This window comes from Hypanus sabinus, chromosome X1 (assembly GCF_030144855.1).
Source record: "Hypanus sabinus isolate sHypSab1 chromosome X1, sHypSab1.hap1, whole genome shotgun sequence".
Taxonomy (NCBI): Eukaryota; Metazoa; Chordata; class Chondrichthyes; order Myliobatiformes; family Dasyatidae; genus Hypanus; species Hypanus sabinus.
The window spans coordinates 11,059,455-11,081,683 of record NC_082738.1 but is presented as its reverse complement, the minus strand read 5'-3'; the positions used below and the strand labels follow the sequence as shown (position 1 = coordinate 11,081,683).

Below are 22,229 nucleotides of genomic sequence, written 5' to 3'. Positions count from 1 at the left end.
AAAAGGGGATCAAGTGTGTTGATGACACTAAATGGAATGGAAAAACAACTAAGCAGACAATGCAGAGGTGTGTGAGCAAGGGTCGAGCAGATGGAGTACAATGGTGGTAAATGCTCATTAATCAAAGCACACCTAGTAGGAGATAGGAAGATTGAGAAAAAATATTTAACGATACAATGTAAAAGTAATGACATTACAGAGCCAGAGGCTGAGATGACATTTTTAAATTAATAAAACTTTAACAGATGCTTTTCAATAAAGCTTTTTTTAAAAAAAAACATTAGTTAATGCCAAAGATACATTTCTTAAGGAGAAATAAATACTCTGGTAGATAAGGGGATGGTATAAAGCAAATTAAGTGAATTAATGTGATGTTATCAGCATGGCTCAGCAGTGGCTGTCCAGAGGATAAAGACCACATTAATAAAACTAGAGATGAGCATCTCCATTACACAGAACATTGACCTGTAGAGCACATGTCTGTGCCCAACACAAACTTATCTAAATCTTTTTGGCCTGCACGTGGTCCGTTCCCTGCATATTCATGTGCATACCTAAAACACCCTAAGTGCCACCATCGTATTTTCTGCCACCACTACCCCTGGCAGTTCATTCCAGGCACTTGCCATTTAGTGTATAAGCAAAGAAACTTCCCCCTCTCACCTTAAAAGCATGTTTTCTAGTCATAAAGTAATATAGCATAGAAACAGGGCCTTAAGCCCAACATGTCCATCTAAGCTCATCCCATTTGCCTGTGTTTGACCTATATCCCTCTAAATCAGGAGTTCCCAACCAAAGGCTCATTGGGATAAAAAGGTTGGGAACCCCTTTTCTAAACCCCTGTTCTAAGTCTTTCCTATCTATGTACCTGTCCAAACATCTTTTAAATGGTATTATTGTATCAGTCTCAACTACTTCCTCTGGCAAATTTTACATTTACGTACCAAGATCTATGTGGGAAAAGCAATCCCTCAGGTTGCTATTAATCTTTACCCTCTTACATTTACCCTTTGTTTCCTAGTTCTTGATTCCCCAACACTAGGAAAAATTGTGTCTACCATGGGGGGGGGGGGGGAAAGAAAGATTCTGACTACCCTATCAATGTCTCTCATCATTTCATAAACATCTATCCGGTCTCCTCTCAGCCTGTGATGCTCCAGAGAAAACAACCCAAGTTTGTCTTTCCAGTCCATACCCTCGAATCAAGCAGCATCCTGGGAAACCTCTTCAGCACTTTCCACATCCTTGCAAAATCACACACAATATGCCAAATGCAGCCTAACCCAAAGATTTGTTCTTAAATAGCTGTAGTACAGTAGCTAAATAACTATTTTTCCTAATCAAGGAGTTGGTTATTCATTTATTGTGATTGGCTCAATAATGAGCTGAGGTCATTGGGAAGGAGACAGACGGAGACGATTTACCAACCCCTTGAAACAGTATTTGAGAACAAAGGTAAAAATCGGGCAGATAACAAGAGAGCTTGAGATAGATGTTTGATAGCAGCTTCAGTTAAACACCTGATTGGATTAAAAGGAGCAGGAAAAAAGACCACAACTGCCCATGGTTGCAACTAACATCATGAGAGAATGGGCATGGCACATACACTATTGGTCATACTATGTTCCTATGTGGTGTTAAAGGATGAGGAAACCTCTCTAATCCTGGACCCTTTGGGTCACCATTAATTTTTGAAATAATTTAAATTCTTACACCCTCAGCTCTATACATAGGGCTTTAAAATCAAGCATCCTTTCAGATTGTAAACAACATTTGGTTTATTTCATAAGCCATTTACTCCACAGCAGCAAAAGAAACACAATGGTGATTATGATGAGATATGAATGTTATATAATCCATATAATTCAGTGTTTACATACCATCACAGAAACACTAATGTAAACAGCCACTGGGGGAAATCTTCACTGAGGTTCCAATCACAGTTGCCCGGACATTCGAGGAAGAGGTTATCTGCCTGCCTGCACGCTAATGCTAATGTTCAATGCACTATGAATGCTGGTGTTCAAATTCTTTTTAAATTTTCTTACAGTCACACAGGTTGCTCAAACCTAGGATAGAAGTGATTCTCTTCATGCCCAGATACAGCCAACAATGAACAATTTGGCGTTTCTAAAAGAAACAACTGATCTGTTGTCTTTGTAATATATAGATATGACCTGGATGAAAATGTAGGTGGTCTGATTAAGTTTGCAGACAACATGAAAATCGGTGGAGTTGTGGCTAGTGAGGAAGGTTGTCAAAGGATAAGGCAGGATATATATCAGGTGGAAAGTTGTGATAAGAAATGGCAGATGGAGTTTCGTCTATATCTTATAAGGGAAAGTGAACAGGAGATAGATAGGAGCTACAAGGAGTTAGTTAGTCACCCTGAGGCTACAGGAGTTAAATAAGTGGGTGACTGTCAGGGAAGGGATGGGAAGAGCTCAGACAGTAGAGAGCATCCCTGTGGCCATCCCCCTCAGTAATCATTATCTTGTTTTGGGTGCTGTTGAAGGGGTTACCTGACAGAGGACGACCACGGCGATCGGGTCTCTGGTTCTGTGGTGCAGAGGGAGAGGAGAAGATGAGGAATGCGGCTGTCATAGGGGATTCCATAGTGAGGGGAACAGACAGGAGGTTCTGTCAGCCTGATAGAGATACTCGCATGGTGTGTTGCCTCCCAGCAGCCAGGGTACGGGATGTCTCTGATCGGGTGCAGAGTATTCTGAAGGGAGAGGGTGAACAGCCAGAAGCCTTGGTACACGTTGGTACCATTGACATAGGTAGATAAAGGGAAGAGGTCCTGAAGAGAGAATTCAGGGAGTTGGGTAGGAAGCTGAAAAGCAGAATCTCCAGGGTAGCAATCTCAGGATTGCTGCCTGTGCCACGTGCTGAGAGACTGATGCAGGGGCAGGGCTTCGGGTTCCTGGATCATTGGGGCCTCTTCTGGGGGAGGTATGACCTATACAAAAAGGACGGGTTGCACCTGAACCCAAAGGGGTCCAATATCCTAGCAGGCAGATTTAATAGAGCTGTTCGGGAGGGTTTAAACTAATTTGGCATCGGGGTTGGGAACTGGAGTGATGGGGCTGAGGAAGGGGAAAACAGAAATAAATCAAAGATAGCGTGCAACAGAGATGATAGAAAGGACAGGCAGGAGGTGAGGCATAATCACAGCCAGTGGGATGAGTTACAGGGCAATAGAGGTGTGGTGCAGTTAAAACAGTGAGAAACACGTACTGGACTGAAAATGTTATATTTGAATGCACGCAGCATAAGAATTAAAACGGATGATCTTGAAATTTAGCTACAGATTGGCAAGTGTGACGTTGCGGCCATCTCTGAAACTTGGCTAAAGGATGGCTGCCATTGGGAGCTGAACGTCCAAGGATATACGGTGTATGGGAAAGATAAGTTAGTAGGCAGAGGGGGTGGTGTGGTCCTGTGTTAAAGAAATAATATTAAATAATTAGAAAGGGGTGACATAGGATCAGAAGGTGTAGAGTCTCTGTGGGTTGAGTTAAGGAATGGCAAGGGTAAAAGGACCCTAATGGCAGTTGTATACAGGCCTCCAAACAGCAGTCGGGATGTGGATTACAAATTACAGCAGGAGATAGAAAAGGCGTGTCAGAAAGGCAATGTCATGATAATCGTTGGGGATTTTAACATGAAAGTGGATTGGGAAAACCAGGTCAGTACCAGACCTCAAGAGAGAGAATTTGTAGAATGTCTAAGGGATGGCTTTTTAGAACAGCTTGTTGTTGAGCCCACTAGGGGATCGGCTGTGCTGGATTGGGTGTTGTGCAATGATCGAGAACTTTAGGTTAAGGAACCTCGAGGAGACAGTGATCACAATATGATTGAGTTCACTTTGAAATTTGAGGAGGAGAAACTAAATTCCAATGTGTCAGTATTTCAGTGGAACAAAGAATGGCATGAGAGGGGAACTGGCGAAGGTTGACTGGAAAGAGACAATAAAAGGAAGGACAGCAGAGCAGCAATGGCTGGAGTTTTTGCAAAAAATGAGGGAAGTGCAAGACAGATATATTCCAAATTAAAAGAAATTTTCAAATGGAAGAAGGACACTACCGTGGCTGACAAGTGAAGTCAGAGCCAAAGTAAAAGACAAGGAAGCCAAGGCCAATCCTCTGAAAAGATAAATGATTGGGAAACTTAGAAAAACTTGCAAAAGGAAACTAAGAAGGTTATTAGGAAGGAAAAGATAAATTATGAAAGGAAGCTGGCAACTGATATCAAAGAACAGCCAAGGTGGCATATGTTGTGGAATTGACAGTACCATGGGAAGAAGGTGTTGAAGAAGCTTATGAGAGGAAAAAGATCAAGTACTCTGAACTGGCAACTGAAGCTGCTCAGAACAGCTGGAAGACCAAGATTTTCACTGTAGAAGTGGGATGCAGGGGATTCGTGGCTACATCTAAGACCAGTCTATTGAAGAAGATACTCCAGCAAGCAATCAAGTCCTGGTCAAATGCAGCAGAAGAAAGCAGTAATTGGATTTGGATTAAAAGTAAAGACAACAACTGGGCTGCAAGATGAAGACAGGAGGGTATGGAACTGAGGGGGGGGGGGGGGGGTGGTATCTGGGACGCCAGGTAGCACCGATGAGCCCTCAGGAGACGTTGTGGGCTTATCAACCAAATGTCAAAGGAGGAGGGTGTCTACCTGATGATCCCGATGAGGTACCTACCCTCCTTGTCACCACTCCAAGCCCACTGCCAACATTGAGAGTGCCGACTTATCATAGGGATTGAAACATCAAGTCCTATTAGCTCTACTAAAAGCTTTTTTTAAGTACATTAAGGGTAAAGAGAGTCGAGGGTAGATATAGGACCAATACAAAATGACACTGGAGATATTGTAATGAGAGATGCAGAGATGGCAGAGGAACTGAATGTGGATTTTTGCATCAGTCTTCACAGTGGAAGACATCTGCAGTATACCGGACATTCAAGAGTGTCAGAGAAGTGAATTATGTGCAGTGAAAATTATGACTGAGAGGTGCTCAGAAAGCTTAATGGTCTGAGGGTGGATAAATCTCCTGGACAAAACCCTCGGTTTTTGAAGGAAGTAGCTGGAGAGATTGCGGAGGCATTAACAATGATCATGCAAGAATTGATAGATTCTGGCATTGTACTGGATGACTGGAAAATTGCAAATGTTACTCTGCTATTTAAGAAGGGTGGGAAGCAGCAGAAAGGAAACTAGACCTGTTAGCCTAACATCGGTGGTTGGGAAGTTGTTGGAATTGATTGTTAGGGATGAGATTACTGAGTACCTGGAGGCACATGACAAGATAGGCCAAAGCCAGCATGGTTTCCTGAAAGGAAAATCCTGCCTGACTAACCTTATGCAATTCTTTGAGAAAATTACAAGCAGGATAGACAAAGGAGATGCAGTAGATGTGGTGTACTTGGATTTTCAGAAGGCCTTTGACAAGGCACTGTACATGAGGCTGCTTAGCAAGGTAAGATCCCATGGAATTACATGGGAGTTACTAGCATGGGTGGACCATTAACTGATCAGCAGAAAACAGAGAGTGGGAATAAAGGGATCCTATTCTGTCTGGCTGTCGGTTACCAGTGGAGTTCCACAGGGGGTCAGTGTCGGGTCTGTTGCTTTTTATGATGTATGTCAATGATTTGGACTATGGGATTCATGGATTTGTGGCTAAATTTCTCAATGATACAAAGAAGTTAACCTCCAGGTTGAGTCAGTTGTGAAGAAGGCAAATGCAATGTTGGCATTTATTTCGAGAGGTATAGAATATAAGAGCAGGGATGTGATGTTGAGACTCTATAAGGCACTCGAGAGACCACACTTACCCGAGTATTGTGTGCAGTTTTGGACTCCTTATTTTAGAAAGGATATACTGACATTGGAGAGGGTTCAGAGAAGATTCACGAGAAAGATTCCAGGAATGAAAGGGTTACCATATGAGAAACGTTTAGCAGCTCTTCCGCTGTATTCTCTGGAGTTCAGCAGAATGGGGGGGGGGGGCGGGGGGGGGGGGAAGAGAAGATCTCATAGAAACATTCTGAAAGTTAAAAGGCCTGAACAGATTAGATATGGCAAAGTTATTTCCGATGGTAGGGGAGTCCAGAAGAAGAGGGCACAACTTCAGGATTGAAGGACGCCCATTTAGAACAGAGATGGGAAGAAATTATTTTACTCAGAGGGTGGTAAATCTGTGGAATTTGTTGCCATGAGCAGCCAGGTCATTGGGTGCATTTAAGGCAGAGATAGATAGGTTCTTGATTAGCCAGGACATCAAAGGGTATGGGGAGAAGACAGGGGAGTGGGGCTGACTAGAAGAATTGGATCAGCCCATGATTGAATGGCAGAGCTGGCTTGATGGGCTGAATGGCCTACTTCTCTGTCTTATGGTTTGGACAAGTGTGAGGTGTTGCAGTTCGGGAGGTCAAATGCAAGAGGAAAGTACATAATGGCAGGGGCCTTAGGAGCATTGATGTTTAGAGGGATCTTGGGGTGCAGGTCCCTGAACGTGGCAACACAAGTGGATAGGATAGTAAAGGTAGCATATAGCATATTTGCCTTCACTGGTTGTAGCAAGGCAAGATGGACAAACTTGAATTGCTTTCACTGTGCCAGAGACTTGAGGGAGTGACGTAATAAAAGTACATTAGATGATAGATATAGATTTAAGGTGAGAGGGGGAAGTTTAATGGAGATGTATGAGGCAAGTTTTTTTTTAAAAACAGTGCTTAGTAGGTACCTGGAATATGCTGCCAGTGAAGATGATGGAAGCAGCTATGACAGTATGCTTAAGGGGCATTTAGACAGGCAGGGACTGGGACAATATGGACCACGTGCAGACAGATGGGATTAGTTTAGATTGGTATCATGGTAGGCTAATGGTTTGAAGTGATAATCAGTAAGTAACATTCAGGCCACAAAACACTAGCCAATGACAATCTCTAACCACCAAGTCGAGACATTAATGGCACTATCATTCCCAACCCCCACCCCCCCCATATCATTATCCTAGGGCAGGGGTTCACAACCTTTTTTATGAAATGAATCAATACCATTAAACAAAGGGTCTGCGGACTCCAGGTCGGGAACTCCTGGTCCTAGGGGCTACTACCAACCCGAAACTTAACCTGGAGTCAAATAAATATATAGTTACAGGAACAGGACCACGGCTAGACATCCTGGTGCCATTTATTTAATTGAGATATTTTGTGGAAAAGGCCCTTTCGGGACACACCACCCAGCAACCCCTGATTTAACCCTAGCCTGATCATGGGACAATTTATGATGACCAATTAACCTACTAACTGGTACGTCTTTGTACTGTGGGAGGAAACCCACGTGGTCACAGGGAGGATGTACAACCTCCTTACAGAGGATGCCAGGATAAAACTCCCACCTCAAAAGCCCTGAGCTGTAATAACTGATACACTACCTTGACATTCATAATGGCTCATGCCAATGCCTTTCCCCCATCTATAAGGCACAATCCAGGAATGTGATGGAACTTTACTTGCTTGGATGAGTGCAGCTCCAGCAAGTCTCAAGAAAACAAACATCATCTAAGACCATCTTTAACTGGTACCTCATCTACCACCTAAACATTCATTCCTTCCATATTCAATGCAGTGTGTACTACCTACAAAAGACACTAGGTATTTGCCCAGGCCCTTCACAAACTTCTACCACCAGGAACACCATTCCTCACCATCATCTTGACTGGAATTATAACATTGGTCCTATATCAAGTCAAGTCTCGACTTGAAATCCTGTGAGACCCCTGCACAGGACTACAATGGTCTGAGGTAACTTGCCACCACTTCTCTCAAGGGCAATACATTTTCATCTCAGACTGCCCACATCCTGAAATTTGATTAATACATGAAAGCAAATACCAATTCTATTTCCTATTTTCTCCTCTTAACACCCTGCAGAAATTGATGGAACCTAGAATCCATTTCATGGACAGGCCTGTTGATAGAAGCAGCACACTGTTAGTCTGAGGTCAAGGCAGGAATAAAAGTGCTACCTACTCAGTTACATTTTACAAAATAAAGACAAACATTGGTATTATAGTGGATTGCAGTTAACTGGGCCATTGGTTAATTAGGGGAGCCGCTTATTTGGGACAACTCTTGAAGAACAAAAACTAATTGAGAAAATAGCTGGGATTCCCTTCATTTGGGACACTATGCCGCTTGATTGGGGCAGAAGGCTGTTGCAGAACAGGTTCTAACTAGAGTTAGTCGTGCACACTTGTGTGGTTGTTAAATGCTACACTGTGCAATAGCATCAGTTGCCATGTGATTTTTGTCAGTGATAGTTGGTGAGAAATGAACAGTAAGACAAATCAAAACTGTTTTGTTCACTGCAGTTTCAAGCATTCGGGCTTGGAGATGCCGGAAACAACTGGGAGTGAAAATGAAACAATTTCACTACTTCAACAATTAGGAACTACGAAAAATTAGAAGGTATCAACAATCATCTTGAATGTTACAATGATAGCATTATATGAAGGCAGTCCACCATCAGCACTGGGTATCAGCAGATTTTATTCATTTACAGTCAAAAGAATGCAATGCGGATGAATTCCTCCATCGATAAGTATTAGGAACTAATACACAATTTTATGGTACTGCGGTAGTATTGGTAACGCTCTAATTTGTTGTGTATTTAATTTAAATACATAATTTGTTACTCACTGTCTTTTTTTAAAATACCTTTTTAACTATTTCTGTGAAACTTCGGCTAATTGGGACAGCCACTTAATTGGGGCAAAATGTACTGGTCCCTTTGTGTCCCAGTTTACTGGAATCCACTGTGCTTAGTTTCTGTTCTGTTATTTAACTGGGGGATTTCAGAAAGAACTCTGCATCACATCTACTGGGGCCTGATGCCTGAAATAACCCCAATAAGTGACATTTATTATTGTTAGCAAAGAGTTCAGGTCATGCTCAAAATCCACAAAAACGTTTCAAAGTTGATTAAATATTTCAGAATCTTAAAAATATGGCTGATTTCCTCCTTCTTGTGAAGGGCTAGCTGTGAGCAAGTCATTGACCCTTCTTTATCACCAGGACTCCAGTGCAACAATCACCTCAATGGTCACCAGGATTTATCCCCTCTGATGAACACACAAAAAACTAATCCTGAGTACAGTATTGGACTAGGCTGTGTCACCTGTCACACATACATGGAAAATAGCAAAAGGGAAGAGAGGCTGCTGAGTAAATGGTGCTTGTGATACTGTACCACAGAAATCTTCAAGAGAAGTTGGAATATTAAGTTCAGATCTGATTGTCTCATAATAGGAAGGATATGGAAGCTTTAGAGAGGGTGCAGAGGAGATTTACCAAGATGCTGCCCAGATTAGAAAGCATATCTTACGAGGATAGGGTGATTGAACTAGGGCTTTTCTCTTTGGAGAAAAGGAGGCGACAGTTGACTTGATAAAGGTATACAAGATGATAAGAGAGAAAGATAGAGTGGACAGCTAGAGACTTTTTCCTAGTGTGGAATTGGCTAATACGAGCAGGTATTATTTTAAGTTGGAGGGATGAATATGGGGAATGTCAGAAGTAGGTTGGTTTACACAGAGTAGAAGATAAATGGAACACTCTGCCAGGGATAGGGTAAAGGCAAAGGGACATCTAAGACACCCTTAGATAGATACATGGATGAAAGAGAAATGGAGAGCTATGAAAGAAGGAAGGGTTAGGTTGACCTTGGAATAGGTTAAAAGGTTGGCACAACATCATGGGATGAGTGGCCTGTTCTGTGCTGTACTGTTCTATGAGAGGATGAAAACCAATGGATAAAGATGCACATTTAGTAACTACCATTAGTTACACAACTGCAACTTCACAGCTGCAGCATATTCTTGTTTTGAAGCTAAATTGTTGGCAATGTAGAGAGTACTACACTGGAAACTTTGAAGTGATCTTGTACAGTCTCAGTACAAACTTGTGTTCAGTTGCATTTGGTATTGTATCAGAGTATACAGAAAGCCCTCTTCTGTTCAGTTAACTTTGCAACCTTATGTTGTCATATACTTTAATAACGTCCTGATTCTCATCAATCAGTTCAATCAAGCAAAATGCTGCCTCCAAATCTCTATCCGTGAGCTGAACAGTTGTGGTGGCGATAAACTCAGGTCCAGAATTAATGCTTAGCAGTCCCAGTGCATCCAACCTCTCTCGTACCTCTTGCAATGAGGACAAGTCACAAATAAACTGAAAAATAAATTTTTAAAAATGTGGATTACAAATGGCATCTGTATTTTGTTTTTACTTTATCCAAAGATAAAAACTAATTTTCATCCCTATGCTCCCTAGTTTTTTTCCTACCTTGCTAATATTGTAATTACTAATACAACCTGCACTTTATAAAAAATGATGCATCATTGGTAAATTAACTGTTCTTCATTTGACCATATAGTATTTCATTCTGGTTCCATTTGATCACTGCAAATGTAGTTCTCAAAGGAGAATTACACCAAATTCAGAACCATGGGAACACTTTCAAAACAAGTTTGAGACTATGACAATTGGCTGACCTAGGGCCAATATTCAGAGAATTGTTAAAAACTGTTTAAAAACCTTCTGGCCCTGTGCTTGCTGAAGTAAATGTGGAAAACCCACAACAGTAATTATAGATAGAAGGTAGTTTTCCAGTGTCTTAGCCAATATGTATCTTTCAATCCGGAAAACAATGGGATTTTTGATGGCTTGATTATTCTTAAACCAACACTTGAGGTCTGAACCACCAATTCAGAGACATGTTCAAATACCACCGTGGGTGCTGGGTAATTTAAATTCAGTTTATCAGATAAACTGTGATTTTTTAAAATGTCTCAATGAAAGTGTGACACCAGAATTGTTTGGTTCCTGCTGTTCTCTGGAAAGGTTCAGTAACCCATTCAGTTTTACCAAAACTACTATATGGAAATACATCAGTTTAGTTGGACAGTCCAATCAGCTCCAACTTGGCAATAATATTGGACCCAGCAATGTCACTCCATTACAGTCAAACTGGCAATGTCTATTGTCTAAGTTAGAAAGGCAATCCCAGGGACTGATTAAGAAACCATTCAACTTAGCTACTCTCTCATCATAATCGTATTTCAAGTCTTATCTTGGTAAGGATGCATCAGAGGTAAGAGCACTTTTGTAATGGATTTCACAGTTAATGTTAAATCTAGCCCTCAAAGTTTATAGGCATTGGGTTAAACATGAACAAATAAGCCTCCTCCTGTATATGGTCAGTGATGAATATAGGATTCATCAATGACTCTGGACCAGTCAGTTTTCAGCTGCTTCATTGATATTCACTGATAATTGCTGAGATCCATTTTTAGCTTCTCAGCAAATGAAGCATGCAGCAAGACCTTGGAAATATTCAGCCATGGGCTAGTAAGCAGCAAGCAACATTTAAGCCAGGTAGTGACCATCTCCAACAAAACTGGCTGGCATGTTTGTAGCATGAATGTTGCTTGCTCACTCCCTATCCCCATGTGATATTCAATGGTTTCCTCATGCTGGGTCATGTACCAACTATATCCCAGCTGGTTGAGGGAGGCAGAGGGTGTCACAACTAACTAGAAATCCTCTTGTACTTGACGTATAATTATGAGAACAGGTTAAGGCTTGGTGTTGCTCCTCCCTACGTCACAAAGCCTTTTCAGCATCTTCAAAGCAAGCCAGAATGTGATAGATTACACTCCACTAGCCTACATGAGTGCAATTTGAGGAACCCACCAACTACAAAATATACTATACTCTTTTGGCTAGTCCTGCCAGAACCTCTGCCTTCAAAATGGACAAGGGTAACAAACTTATGATCCTACCACCACTTGCAACATAGCATAAATGCTTGCCAATGTCCATATCCAGCACAGAGGAGGCTGTCCATGTAAATGTGGCCATCAATTGCAAGCAAGTATACTATTTTGCCCAACATTGGCACCCTGAGATGCATCACCATTGCCTTTAATGATTCACAAAGGTGAATCAGTCAGGGGTGAGAAGTGAACGTGTGCCTTGCCACTGATGCCCACATCTCATGAATGAATACTAAGAAATATAACTTGGCCGTATACTCACTGGAACCAAATGCATAATTTGGCTGCTGCTTTCTTCCTCAAAAACAGTCACAATACTTCAAAAGCATTTGTTAGCTTACAATGCAGTTTGTTGTGTTCAATGTGACTTTTAATTTTCGTCAAATTAATACTAACCTACACCATTCGATTCTTGGGAATTTGGAATTATAAAATTGTCACCAATTTTCCCCCAATTGCAGTAATTTCACAAGGAGAATAACGGATCATAATAACCAAAATACAAAAAGATTACTTGTGTTGATTTGGGCTGGCTCTTATGTGGTGCATGTAAGAAAAAACATCAGGTCAATTTAGAGGAGTATCATAATTCATCCAGAGCCAAAAAAAAAGTTGGAGGAACTCAGTGGGTCAGGCAGCATCTGTGACGGCAAAGGATGGTTGACATTTAGGGTTGAGATCCTGCATCAGACACATTTCCTGTAACCTACGTTGTACGTACATGATGGCATACTGTGCAAAGAGTATTACAGTCTGCCCAAATTGAGTGGTACCTCTTCCTGGAACAGTGTTGAAGGAGATGTAACCTTTGGAGAATCTGGAATAGAAAGTGTTTGATAGAGAGCTTTGCTCTCCAGCTAACATTGTTATGGTTAAAGACATCAAGGATGGTGCACATCACTCTTTTCCATAGATCATTTTGGTTTAAGTTTGACATACAGTTCCCACATTAGACCCTAACTGTTTTTTGGAAGAAGAGCCAATGTGTTCTCACCTTGAACATGACTTTATCTTCTTCATCCTCAACCTGTTCAACATCTTCTGCTCCAGATTCAATTGCCAGTTCCAGAGCATGTTCCAGCTGAATGCCCTGACCATTCACCATCACCACTCCTTTCTTATCAAAGCAGTGGCGTGCTCCATCACTCACTGTTCCCCTGCATTAACAATACATTACAATGACTTTTAAACAGAAACTAATACATTCACATTTAAAAACTCATCTGGGAATAAAATGCCATCTTGTTGTGCTCACTTCTCTTGCAGGAACCCAATTTGCATTTTTTCCTCGGGCTGAGAAGAACGAAGCACTCAGAAATTCTGAGTGAGTATGGTTCAATGTTATCGACTCGGATAGTCAGCAGTGGCAAGCAGAGTTAGGTGTGCACAACGGGTACAGTGTAATGTGTGTACAGAATGTGGAGAGTGTGTCAGGTCTGATGATCAAGATATTTCAGTAATGGCAAGTCTGTACAGTGTCAGCTGCGATGAACAGTTTCAGGTGTAACTGGGACAAGTGTACAAATAGTGTCAGGTGCAATCACAAGAGAATGCTAAAGTAACAGGCAAAAGGTGATAAGCGTGTCTGACGTAATAGGCTCAGATAAAACACTTTAAGGTGGGGCCAGAGCTCAGTACAAAATGGTCAAGAATAACAGTAGATAGTATTGAGAGAGACTGGCACAAAGATATTGTTTCAAATGTGATAGGTATGGTCCAGTGCCAGGTGTGATTAGGTCAAGTACTCATATCTCTGGTACGATGGTACAAACTGTTTTGGGACTGATTGTTGTAAAAACATGAGTAGTGTCAGTGAAGACAACACGAAGGTGAAAACAGTGTTAGGTCCATTGGGCACTAAGTCATGGTTTCAGGTGTGATCGACACCAGGGACTTGAATAGGTCGAGTTTGGTTGTTTAAGTTGTGAATCTTATTGAGAATCTTCCATGTGATTCAGTTTTAACAGGGTTTCTTGATAAAGAGCACACAAAATGTTAAATCCATCTATTTTCTCTGACACAGAAGGCTAGTGGATTAAGATATGGATAAGTGGGGATACCAGGGGAAGGGATGGGATTCAAGGATCAGGGTATATATTAGAAAGGTGGTCTTGGAGGAGTTTGGGGGTATAATGGGATATAGTGAGGAAGTGAGTAAAGGCCAAGAGATACTTTAAGGAGTTCATCATGGCTACTGTGGCTCCCCACATTGCAGTGAGCCTGAGAAAATGCCTTGCAGATAAAGAGTGCAACAGCACTGCACTCTGCAATGTCAATTCACCTGTTCTTAGACTGGAGAGGGACAGTTGTGACTGTCAACCCAATCAATGTGCAATTATATCCAAATCTTACTGCCCCACAGCACCCAGCGACTAAAATATGACAAAATTTGTTATTTCTATTGCATTTTGTTTTTATTTCCAACATAACTTTCTCATTTTTTCTCATTTTTCCCATTTTCTCTTTTTTTTTGGGTAGTGATGTACAAATTCAGTAAGGGTGATTTTCTGTTATCTGAATGGTCATAATTGGGGGTGGGAGACGTGGTGGAGGTCACCAGTACAACGACACAGAGTCAGGTATGACTTGTACAAGAACACATAGTCAGGTGTCATTGAGCCAAGAATACAAAGTCAAGTTGAGTTTCACAAGGACAGGAACAGCTTAGTATGTGATCTAGATCATAAAATGTATAGTCTGGGTGTTAACAGCAGCAGGTGACAAGCCTAAATGTGCACTAAGCCATCACCAGACTATATTTACCCTGAAAACCCCCTAGCAATACGCAGAAAATGTAACTGGGCTTAAATCAACACTGATGGACTGTGGCAAGCCTTACAGTTAAGGGAAATGTCAGGGAGAGAGAATGAAACAATTCACACAGCAGTCTGCAAGCTCAGGTACGCAGTCAAACTGAGTGCAATGTGAATATTGAATAGAAATCAATTAGTTTTCTCTCACTTAAAGCAATGTGGTCAGATACAGTCGGGTCAGTAATGACACATCGACCTGACCTAACTGGGCAACTAATTCTCCACCCTCCAAGCACTGCAAACACACTTTAGTAATGTTTCCCACTTCATCACAATGGTCAAAACCAGGAAAAGTACTTCTAAAATATAAAGTCCCGAAAAAAATCAAATACACATCATAAATACAGAATATAGTTTAATGGTAAGACTCTTGGCAGTGTGGAGGATCAGAGGGATCTTGGGGTCCAAGTCCATAGGACACTCAAAGCTGCTGCTCAGGTTGACCTGTGGTTAAGAAGGCATATGGTGCATTGGCCTTCATCAATTGTGGAATTGAATTTAGGAGCCAAGAGGTAATGTTGAAGCTATATAGGACCCTAGTCAGACCCCACTTGGAGTACTGTGCTCAATTCTGGTCGCCTCACTACAGGAAGGATGTGGAAACTATAGAAAGGGTGCAGACGAGGTTTACAAGGATGCTGCCTGGATTGGGGAACATGCCTTATGAGAATAGGTTGAGTGAACTTGGCCTTTTCTCCTTGGAGCAACGGAGGATGAGAGGTGACCTGATAGAGGTGTCTAACATGATGAGAAGCATTGATCGTGTGGATAATCAGAGGCTTTTTCCCAGGGCTGAAATGGTTGCCACGTGAGGACATAGGTTTAAGGTGCTGGGGAGTAGGTACAGAGAGATGTCAGGGTTAAGTTTTTTTACTTAGAGAGTGGTGAGTGCGTGGAATGGACTGCTGGCAACGGTGGTGGAGGTGGATACGATAGAGTCTTTTAAGGGACTCCTGGATAGGTACATGGAGCTTAGTAAAATAGAGGGCTATAAGTAACCCTAGGTAATTTCCAAGGTGGGGACATGTTCAGCACAACTTTGTGGGCTGAAGGGCCTGTATTGTGCTGTAGGTTTTCTATGTTTCTATGTTGCTTCTTTCCTGCCTTCTAAGCCCAGTGGCTTCAGCAAACAACAACAGAATCCTTGTCAGAGAGGGGATGCTCATCTCAAAATATATAAATAAAGGGCTGCCGACACTCATGGTGGCGGCAGCATCGCAACTTAACACCTCACCTGTACCATCACAAGCAGCTGTGCAATCTCCCCAGACAGGTGAAGACCCAAGACCCTTAACAGGAAAAATCTGAAAAATACCTTTCTAGAATGAGTAGGACAAGCCAAGGAATCATTAGAACTAGTCCAGGAGTTTGTTCATCCTGATTGTTTTTCATTTCAAACTTGGAGCCCAGATATAGAAGATGGTGCAGTAATAAAGTCTCTATCCCATAACATTAACCCTCAATATGCCATATGATCAGCACCATACATTACTTGGGTTTCATCAGGTAAACTTGAAAAGACCGATCCTTTGTTCTTACCCATTTTTGCTCAGAATGCTCTTTAGTTGCTGAAGAGTTCGGCTGTTGTTGTCCGTGAGGACTTCAATGAGCAGGGACGATCCCCCTGGACCTCTTGCTTCATACAGCGAATAGACTGAAGGCTTAGATTTCTGGCAAGTAAGAAACAGGCAAAGGTGCCATTGAAATACTAATGGTGGCACTATTAACAATTCCCTGTGTCCTACAGAAATGGCACAGGATGTCACTGCAATCTTCCCCCTTCTTACTGTTGCATGTAGTTCAGTTTGCTGCTTTGCATGGTAGAAGTGAGTGCAGAGATTGAGAAGGATATTGCTCAGGCTGGAACAGCGCAGCTATGAGGGAAGTTTGTACAGACTGGGCTGTTTACTTTGTGACAGAGGAAGCAAAGGGGAAATTGAAATGTAGAAAATAATAGCCTAATGAAGAGTGAGAAAAAGCAGAGGAGCTTAGATTTGAAGCGAGTGGTAGAAGAATTAGAGGAGAAATGAGGAAAAATACTTTCAGTTGGAGAATTGTAATAGTCTGGAATGCACTGGATGAAAGGGTGGTCACAGTAGTGAAACTCATCACATTAATTGGTATCTGGAAAAATGTGACTTGTAGGGTTATCGATCAATGCAGGAAGGTGGAATTAACAGACTCCTCATTAATTTTCTAAGTATGACCAGACTCCAACTGTGGCTTAACCAGAGTTGTAACATATAATTACCTTTTAGTAATCTAAACTCTAGGAAGTACAAACCAAGATCTTCCAACCCATTCTCCTAATTTACCTCTGATATCACTATTTAATCTGTGTAGCACCCCTGAGGTGCCCAAAACGGAACACTTAACAGTGCTTGACCAAGACATCTGAAGCATTACCTTCAGAATTACTGAAAAAGGCAATTCTAGTGCCACTGATACAGGTACAACTGGACAGTGGTCAGCTACAGGAAACTTTTCCAATTTCTGCATCTCTAAGCTCAGGATTCTTTTTAACAGTATCATAAGATTAGGAAAAATCACCTGATGTTTAAGTCATTGTCATACAGTCGTAGATTACAATAAATTTAAGAACCGAGCAAGAAACTGAAAGTTTAGTTTAAGATTCTTAACAGCACAAGTTCAATTGGTTATGAGTTGGCAACGCAATACTTACTGCACCTTTAATCGCAGCTTCAATAGATGCTTTAGGCATGTTCTTGGCTCGGCACTGCTCAATGAGGTTTGCCAGCTGAGTGTTAAACTCAGGATTTGGACCTCCTTCTGTAAAATGTTAGACCAATATCAAACTAAATCTGAGGTCTTCAGTACAAACATCGCACAGTGGCTCTCTTCCTCAACCAAATGTAAGTTAATACTGCACAATAGAAACTTAAAAGTACAAAATTGTAGAATCAAATTTTTTCATCACTTTGCACTTGGAAAATGTTACCTAACAAATATTCATGAGAAACCCAATTAAGTTTTCCTAGTGTTATTGTATTTCAGTGTATAAACATCAAAAAAGATCAATTGAATTCCTGCAAATGAAGTAAACTCAAATTAAAGTAGATCAAAATTGAAGGAAAATTCATGAGTTGTTGCCACATTACCTTTCACAGCAAAGCGAATCTTAATTGCAAGCTTGGCGAACACCTGACTCTTGGCAGTGTCTTTTGGCCCTTTGATATGTTTCACCTTTGACCACTTGTTATGCCCTGCATGGGTAGCTGAAGAAGCATGGATCTTAGCATGCGGCACTAAGAGATTGTACTGGCCGCTCGCCTGGTTGCAGAGGGGAATGGAGCCCAGAGACAGAGCTCTGTGCTTTGCCACTAAATCACCTCGATTCCACAGTGACGACAGGAGGTGGCTTCTGTTCCACAAGCAAACACTTCGAAACATGGCAACTCCAGCCATAGTGGCGAATCCTATCGATCAGCTGCAAGAATGGACATGAAGTAAACGAAGATGAGCACTCTTATTATTTTAGGTCAGTACTCTAATATTTTCAAACATCTGCAGTTGGTACTGATTCCACCCTCACTTGCACCTTCTTTAGGCCCTTTCCTTTTTTCCTTAGGCTATTGGTTAATCAGGGCAGCCACTTATTTGGGATGATTCATGAATATAGCTGGGATTCCCTTCATTTATTTTGGACAGTTAATTGCCAAACAGTTTCTAACTTGCATCAGACACATCCACTTGTGTGGCCATTAAACTGTGCTTAGAGCGATCAATTTTTAAAATAGCGTCAGTTGCTCATGTTTGTGTTCAAAAATCAGTGATGTTTGTCACCGATAGCTGGCAAGAAATAACCAGTAAGACAATTTAACACTGTTTTGCTCACTGTGGTTTCAAGCATTCCAGCTTAGAAATGCCAGAAACAGTTGGGAGTGAAAATGAAGCAATTTTATTACTTCAACAAGTTAGGAACTATGAAGAATTTTAAGGTATCCACACTCAACTTGAATGTTAAAATGAAAATGAAGACTTGGAGGATGCAATTGTCGACAGCTTTGTATGAAGGCAGTCCATAAGACATAGAGCAAAATTAAGCCATTCAGTCCTTTAATTCTGCTCCTCCATTCCATCATGACTAATTCATTATTCCTCTCAACTCCCTTTTCCTGCCTACCCCTGTAACCTCTGACACCCTGATTAATCAAGAACCTATCAACCTCCGCTATAAATATACTCAATGACATCTTCAGGGAGCGTTGTCTCAGAAAGGCAGCGTCCATTATTAAGGACCTCCAGCACCCAGGGCATGCCCTTTTCTCACTGTTACCATCAGGTAGGAGGTACAGAAGCCTGAAGGCACACACTCAGTGATTCAAGAACAGCCTCTTCCCCTCTGCCATCAATTCCTAAATGGACATTGAACCAGTGAACATGACCTCACTCTTTTATATATTATTTGTTTTTTTGCACGATTTTTAAATCTATTCAATATACATATACTGTAATTAGGGTTAGGGTTCTCTGGCCCTAGACTCCCCCACTTAAAGAAACATTCTCTCCACATCCACTCTAACTAGGTCTTTTACTATTTAATAGGTTTCAATGAGGTCTCCTCCCGCCACCATTCTTCTAAATTCCAGTGAGTAGACCCAGAACCATTAAATGCTTCTCATACTTTAACCCTTTCATTCCCAGAATAATTCTCGTATACCTGCTCTGTAGCCTTTCCAATGCCAGCACATCTTTTCTTAGATAAGGGGAACAAAACTGTTCACAATACTCCAAGTGAGGTCTGACTGATGCCTTATAACGGTCTCAACGTTACATCCTTGTTTTTTATATTCTAGCCCTCTTGAAATGAATGCTAGCATTGCATCCTGCTTAAGGACACCCAAGTCTCTTTGCGCCTGTTTTTTTTTAATTTTTTCTCCAGTTAGAATCTACGTCTTTATTCCTTCTACTAAAATGCACAGTATCCGTGCTCCCCTCAGCAGAAACTTCCATCCAGAACCCATATTTGCTCCACTCAAGGAGGGATCGTCACCGTCCCCTCGCCAACCCCGAACTCCCAGTCCTAGAGCCCAAGGCTGCAGCTCCAGCTCCCTATCCCAGGCCTCAAGCTGCCAATGGATGTGGCAACGCCCGATTATCGCACCCCCCACCCCCGGTAACAGCCCGGTCACCCCCTCATTGACCCACCGGTCATCGGCGCACCGACAGACATCCGCCTCAAACGCCATCTACTTCCGGCTCCAGCCGTAGCATGCGCATGGAGTTGGCGCCGCACGCATGTGCCAGAAGACCGAGCAGTTAAGTGACGCAGCCGTCAGTGTACCGATCGAAGTTGTATGGTGACACTTGATTTAGTGGTAAAGATTCTAGGTATGTGGATAACAAGGCTAAGTAGGAATGTGCGTGTAAATAAAATTCTGGAGAAGTGTAAAAAAGCCTTTAATGTGCTCAAATGTTTAGTTGAGTGTGATTGGGGTGCAAGTAGGCGGTCACTTAAATGTATATTGCTTTAATCAGATCTATCTCTATCTTTGAATATGGATGTGTTGCTTACGAGTCAGTCTCACCAGCGGTCTTAAAACCGCTTAAATCTCAAACAACTGAGATTATGTGCGGTGCTATTAAATCATTCCCGATTTCGGCATTACTGGTAGAAATAGGTGAAGTACCTTTACATCTACACAGGTTACAGTTAGCAACGGTTTACTGGGTTAACGTAAGAGGAGGTAAACTTGGGCACCCAAATATTGACAACATCAGTGGCGTGTTGGGAAGCACTGTATTCGTAAGGTCTTCAGTTTTGAGTGGATGGGAAATAAATGGGTTGTGGATTATGGTTTAATCTGCATCCCTTTCTGTTACACCTCCATGGTCTTTCCCTTTGCCTGTGGTTGATTTGGGCTTTCAGGAAAAGATAAAGATGAGGAGTGATTGTTTATCAGTGGCACAGGAAGTTCAACAATATTATGCAGGGCAGATATTGTGGTTTCTTATATGTCTACACACTTGGTTTAAAAGAACCTGTCTGTGACAGGTCGTTCAGGTGTTTCTGTTTGTGCTCCAAAGTTTCAGGTGACAATTATGAAAAGACAATCAGACTATTATTGACGTCTGAGATAGTTGCTATCATTTTAGCCTTGGAATGGGTGGAAGAAGTACACCCTGATTACGTACCTCTGTGCTCTGATTCGTTCTCGGTCTTCACATCTATTTAAACAGATACTTCAGATTGTAGGCCAGACATTCTTCTATGAACATCTGTTAAGACAGCAGTGTCCAGGCTTGTGTGTACATTTTCTATGGGACCCAGCCCAGGTTGGGGTTGAAGGAAACGACAAGGCAGACATTCTTTCCAAGCAGTCACTGAAAATCAGTGATATACATTCATAAGGGTGCCTTTGCATAAGGGAGAGGTGAAATCCGTAACTAAAAAAGTCCATCCCATCACTGTGGCAACAAATTTGGGATAAGGAAAAGAAAGGACAGGATTTATACAACATTCAGAGGATGGTGGGAACTCGACTGGGAGATGGGTATAAAAGGAGAGAATAAGTTATACTTACTGTTACGTATTGGACATACTAGGCTGAATAATTCCCTGTTCAGAACTAACGTGTATGGTATGGGCATTTTAGGGAGTGAACTTGTCAAGAAACAGGTCATCATAGATTGTTTAAATGCAGTTTCTATGAGGTGCAAAGGAAACATTGAATTGCTAAATTGAGATCTTTGGGACAGAAACAGTTTAACATGGGAAGTTTGTCAGGGTGTCACTGTCATAATGTATATAGATGTGTTTTTGACTTTGTGGTGGTGTGTATACATTGGCCAAGTATCCATCCTTGGGAAACACCACTGTGCACTTCTTTCCATCTGAAAAGCAACCTTCCACTGTTACAGGTTACTTATCCAATTTTCTATTTGTCAAAGTCCTTTTATTCCATCAATTTTGACAGTAAGCAACTTATCAGTACATCTGTACACCTTAAACTCAGTTTCTTGATTAAAGAAAACAACCATCAAATTTGACAGATACATGTATGGAATTTAAAAGGATTCCATACAAAAAAAGCTTTTCACTGTATCTAGGTACATGTGACAGTAATAAACCAATGCACTTTGAATATAGATCTGACAGTGAAAGAGAGCAAAGTGAAGCACGAAATCTCAATGCCAGAGATTGAGAGCACTACATACTCAATGATTGCAGAATACTTGCATATAATCCAGTTTAATTATTTAGTTATCTCAAATGAACAGCTTGCAAGACTACCTTAACTCAGTTAAAAAGCAACATTCCTCCATGGGTCTGGAATTGTGTTTAGCTGGTTCACCATTGAAACATTTCCACAACCTATGGACTCATCATCTCATGTCTTGATACATATTGCTTATTTATTTATTATTATCTCTTCCTTTCTGTATTTGCAGAGTGCTGCTTTTTTGCTCACTGGTTGCACACCCAAGTTGGTGTGGTCTTTCATTGGTTAAATGGATTTGTTGAGAATGAGCATACAAGAAAATGAATCTCAACTTGTATATAGTGACATGCATGTACAGGTACTTTGATAATAAATTTACAT

At 41.5% G+C, this 22,229-nt stretch overlaps 1 protein-coding gene across 1 annotated transcript; it reads right to left on the bottom strand.

Annotated features, from left to right (window-relative positions):
* Positions 1-8,546: 8,546 nt before the first annotated feature.
* LOC132384574 (translational activator of cytochrome c oxidase 1-like) lies at positions 8,547-22,229 on the bottom strand. The gene is made up of 6 exons (XM_059955776.1): positions 19,834-22,229; positions 17,784-18,112; positions 17,348-17,454; positions 16,204-16,334; positions 12,846-13,008; positions 8,547-10,244 (listed from the first exon to the last, which is right to left on the bottom strand). The coding sequence occupies exons 2-6, from the start codon at positions 18,088-18,090 to the stop codon at positions 10,035-10,037; spliced, it is 918 nt and encodes a 305-aa protein (XP_059811759.1). The 5' UTR covers positions 18,091-18,112; positions 19,834-22,229; the 3' UTR covers positions 8,547-10,034.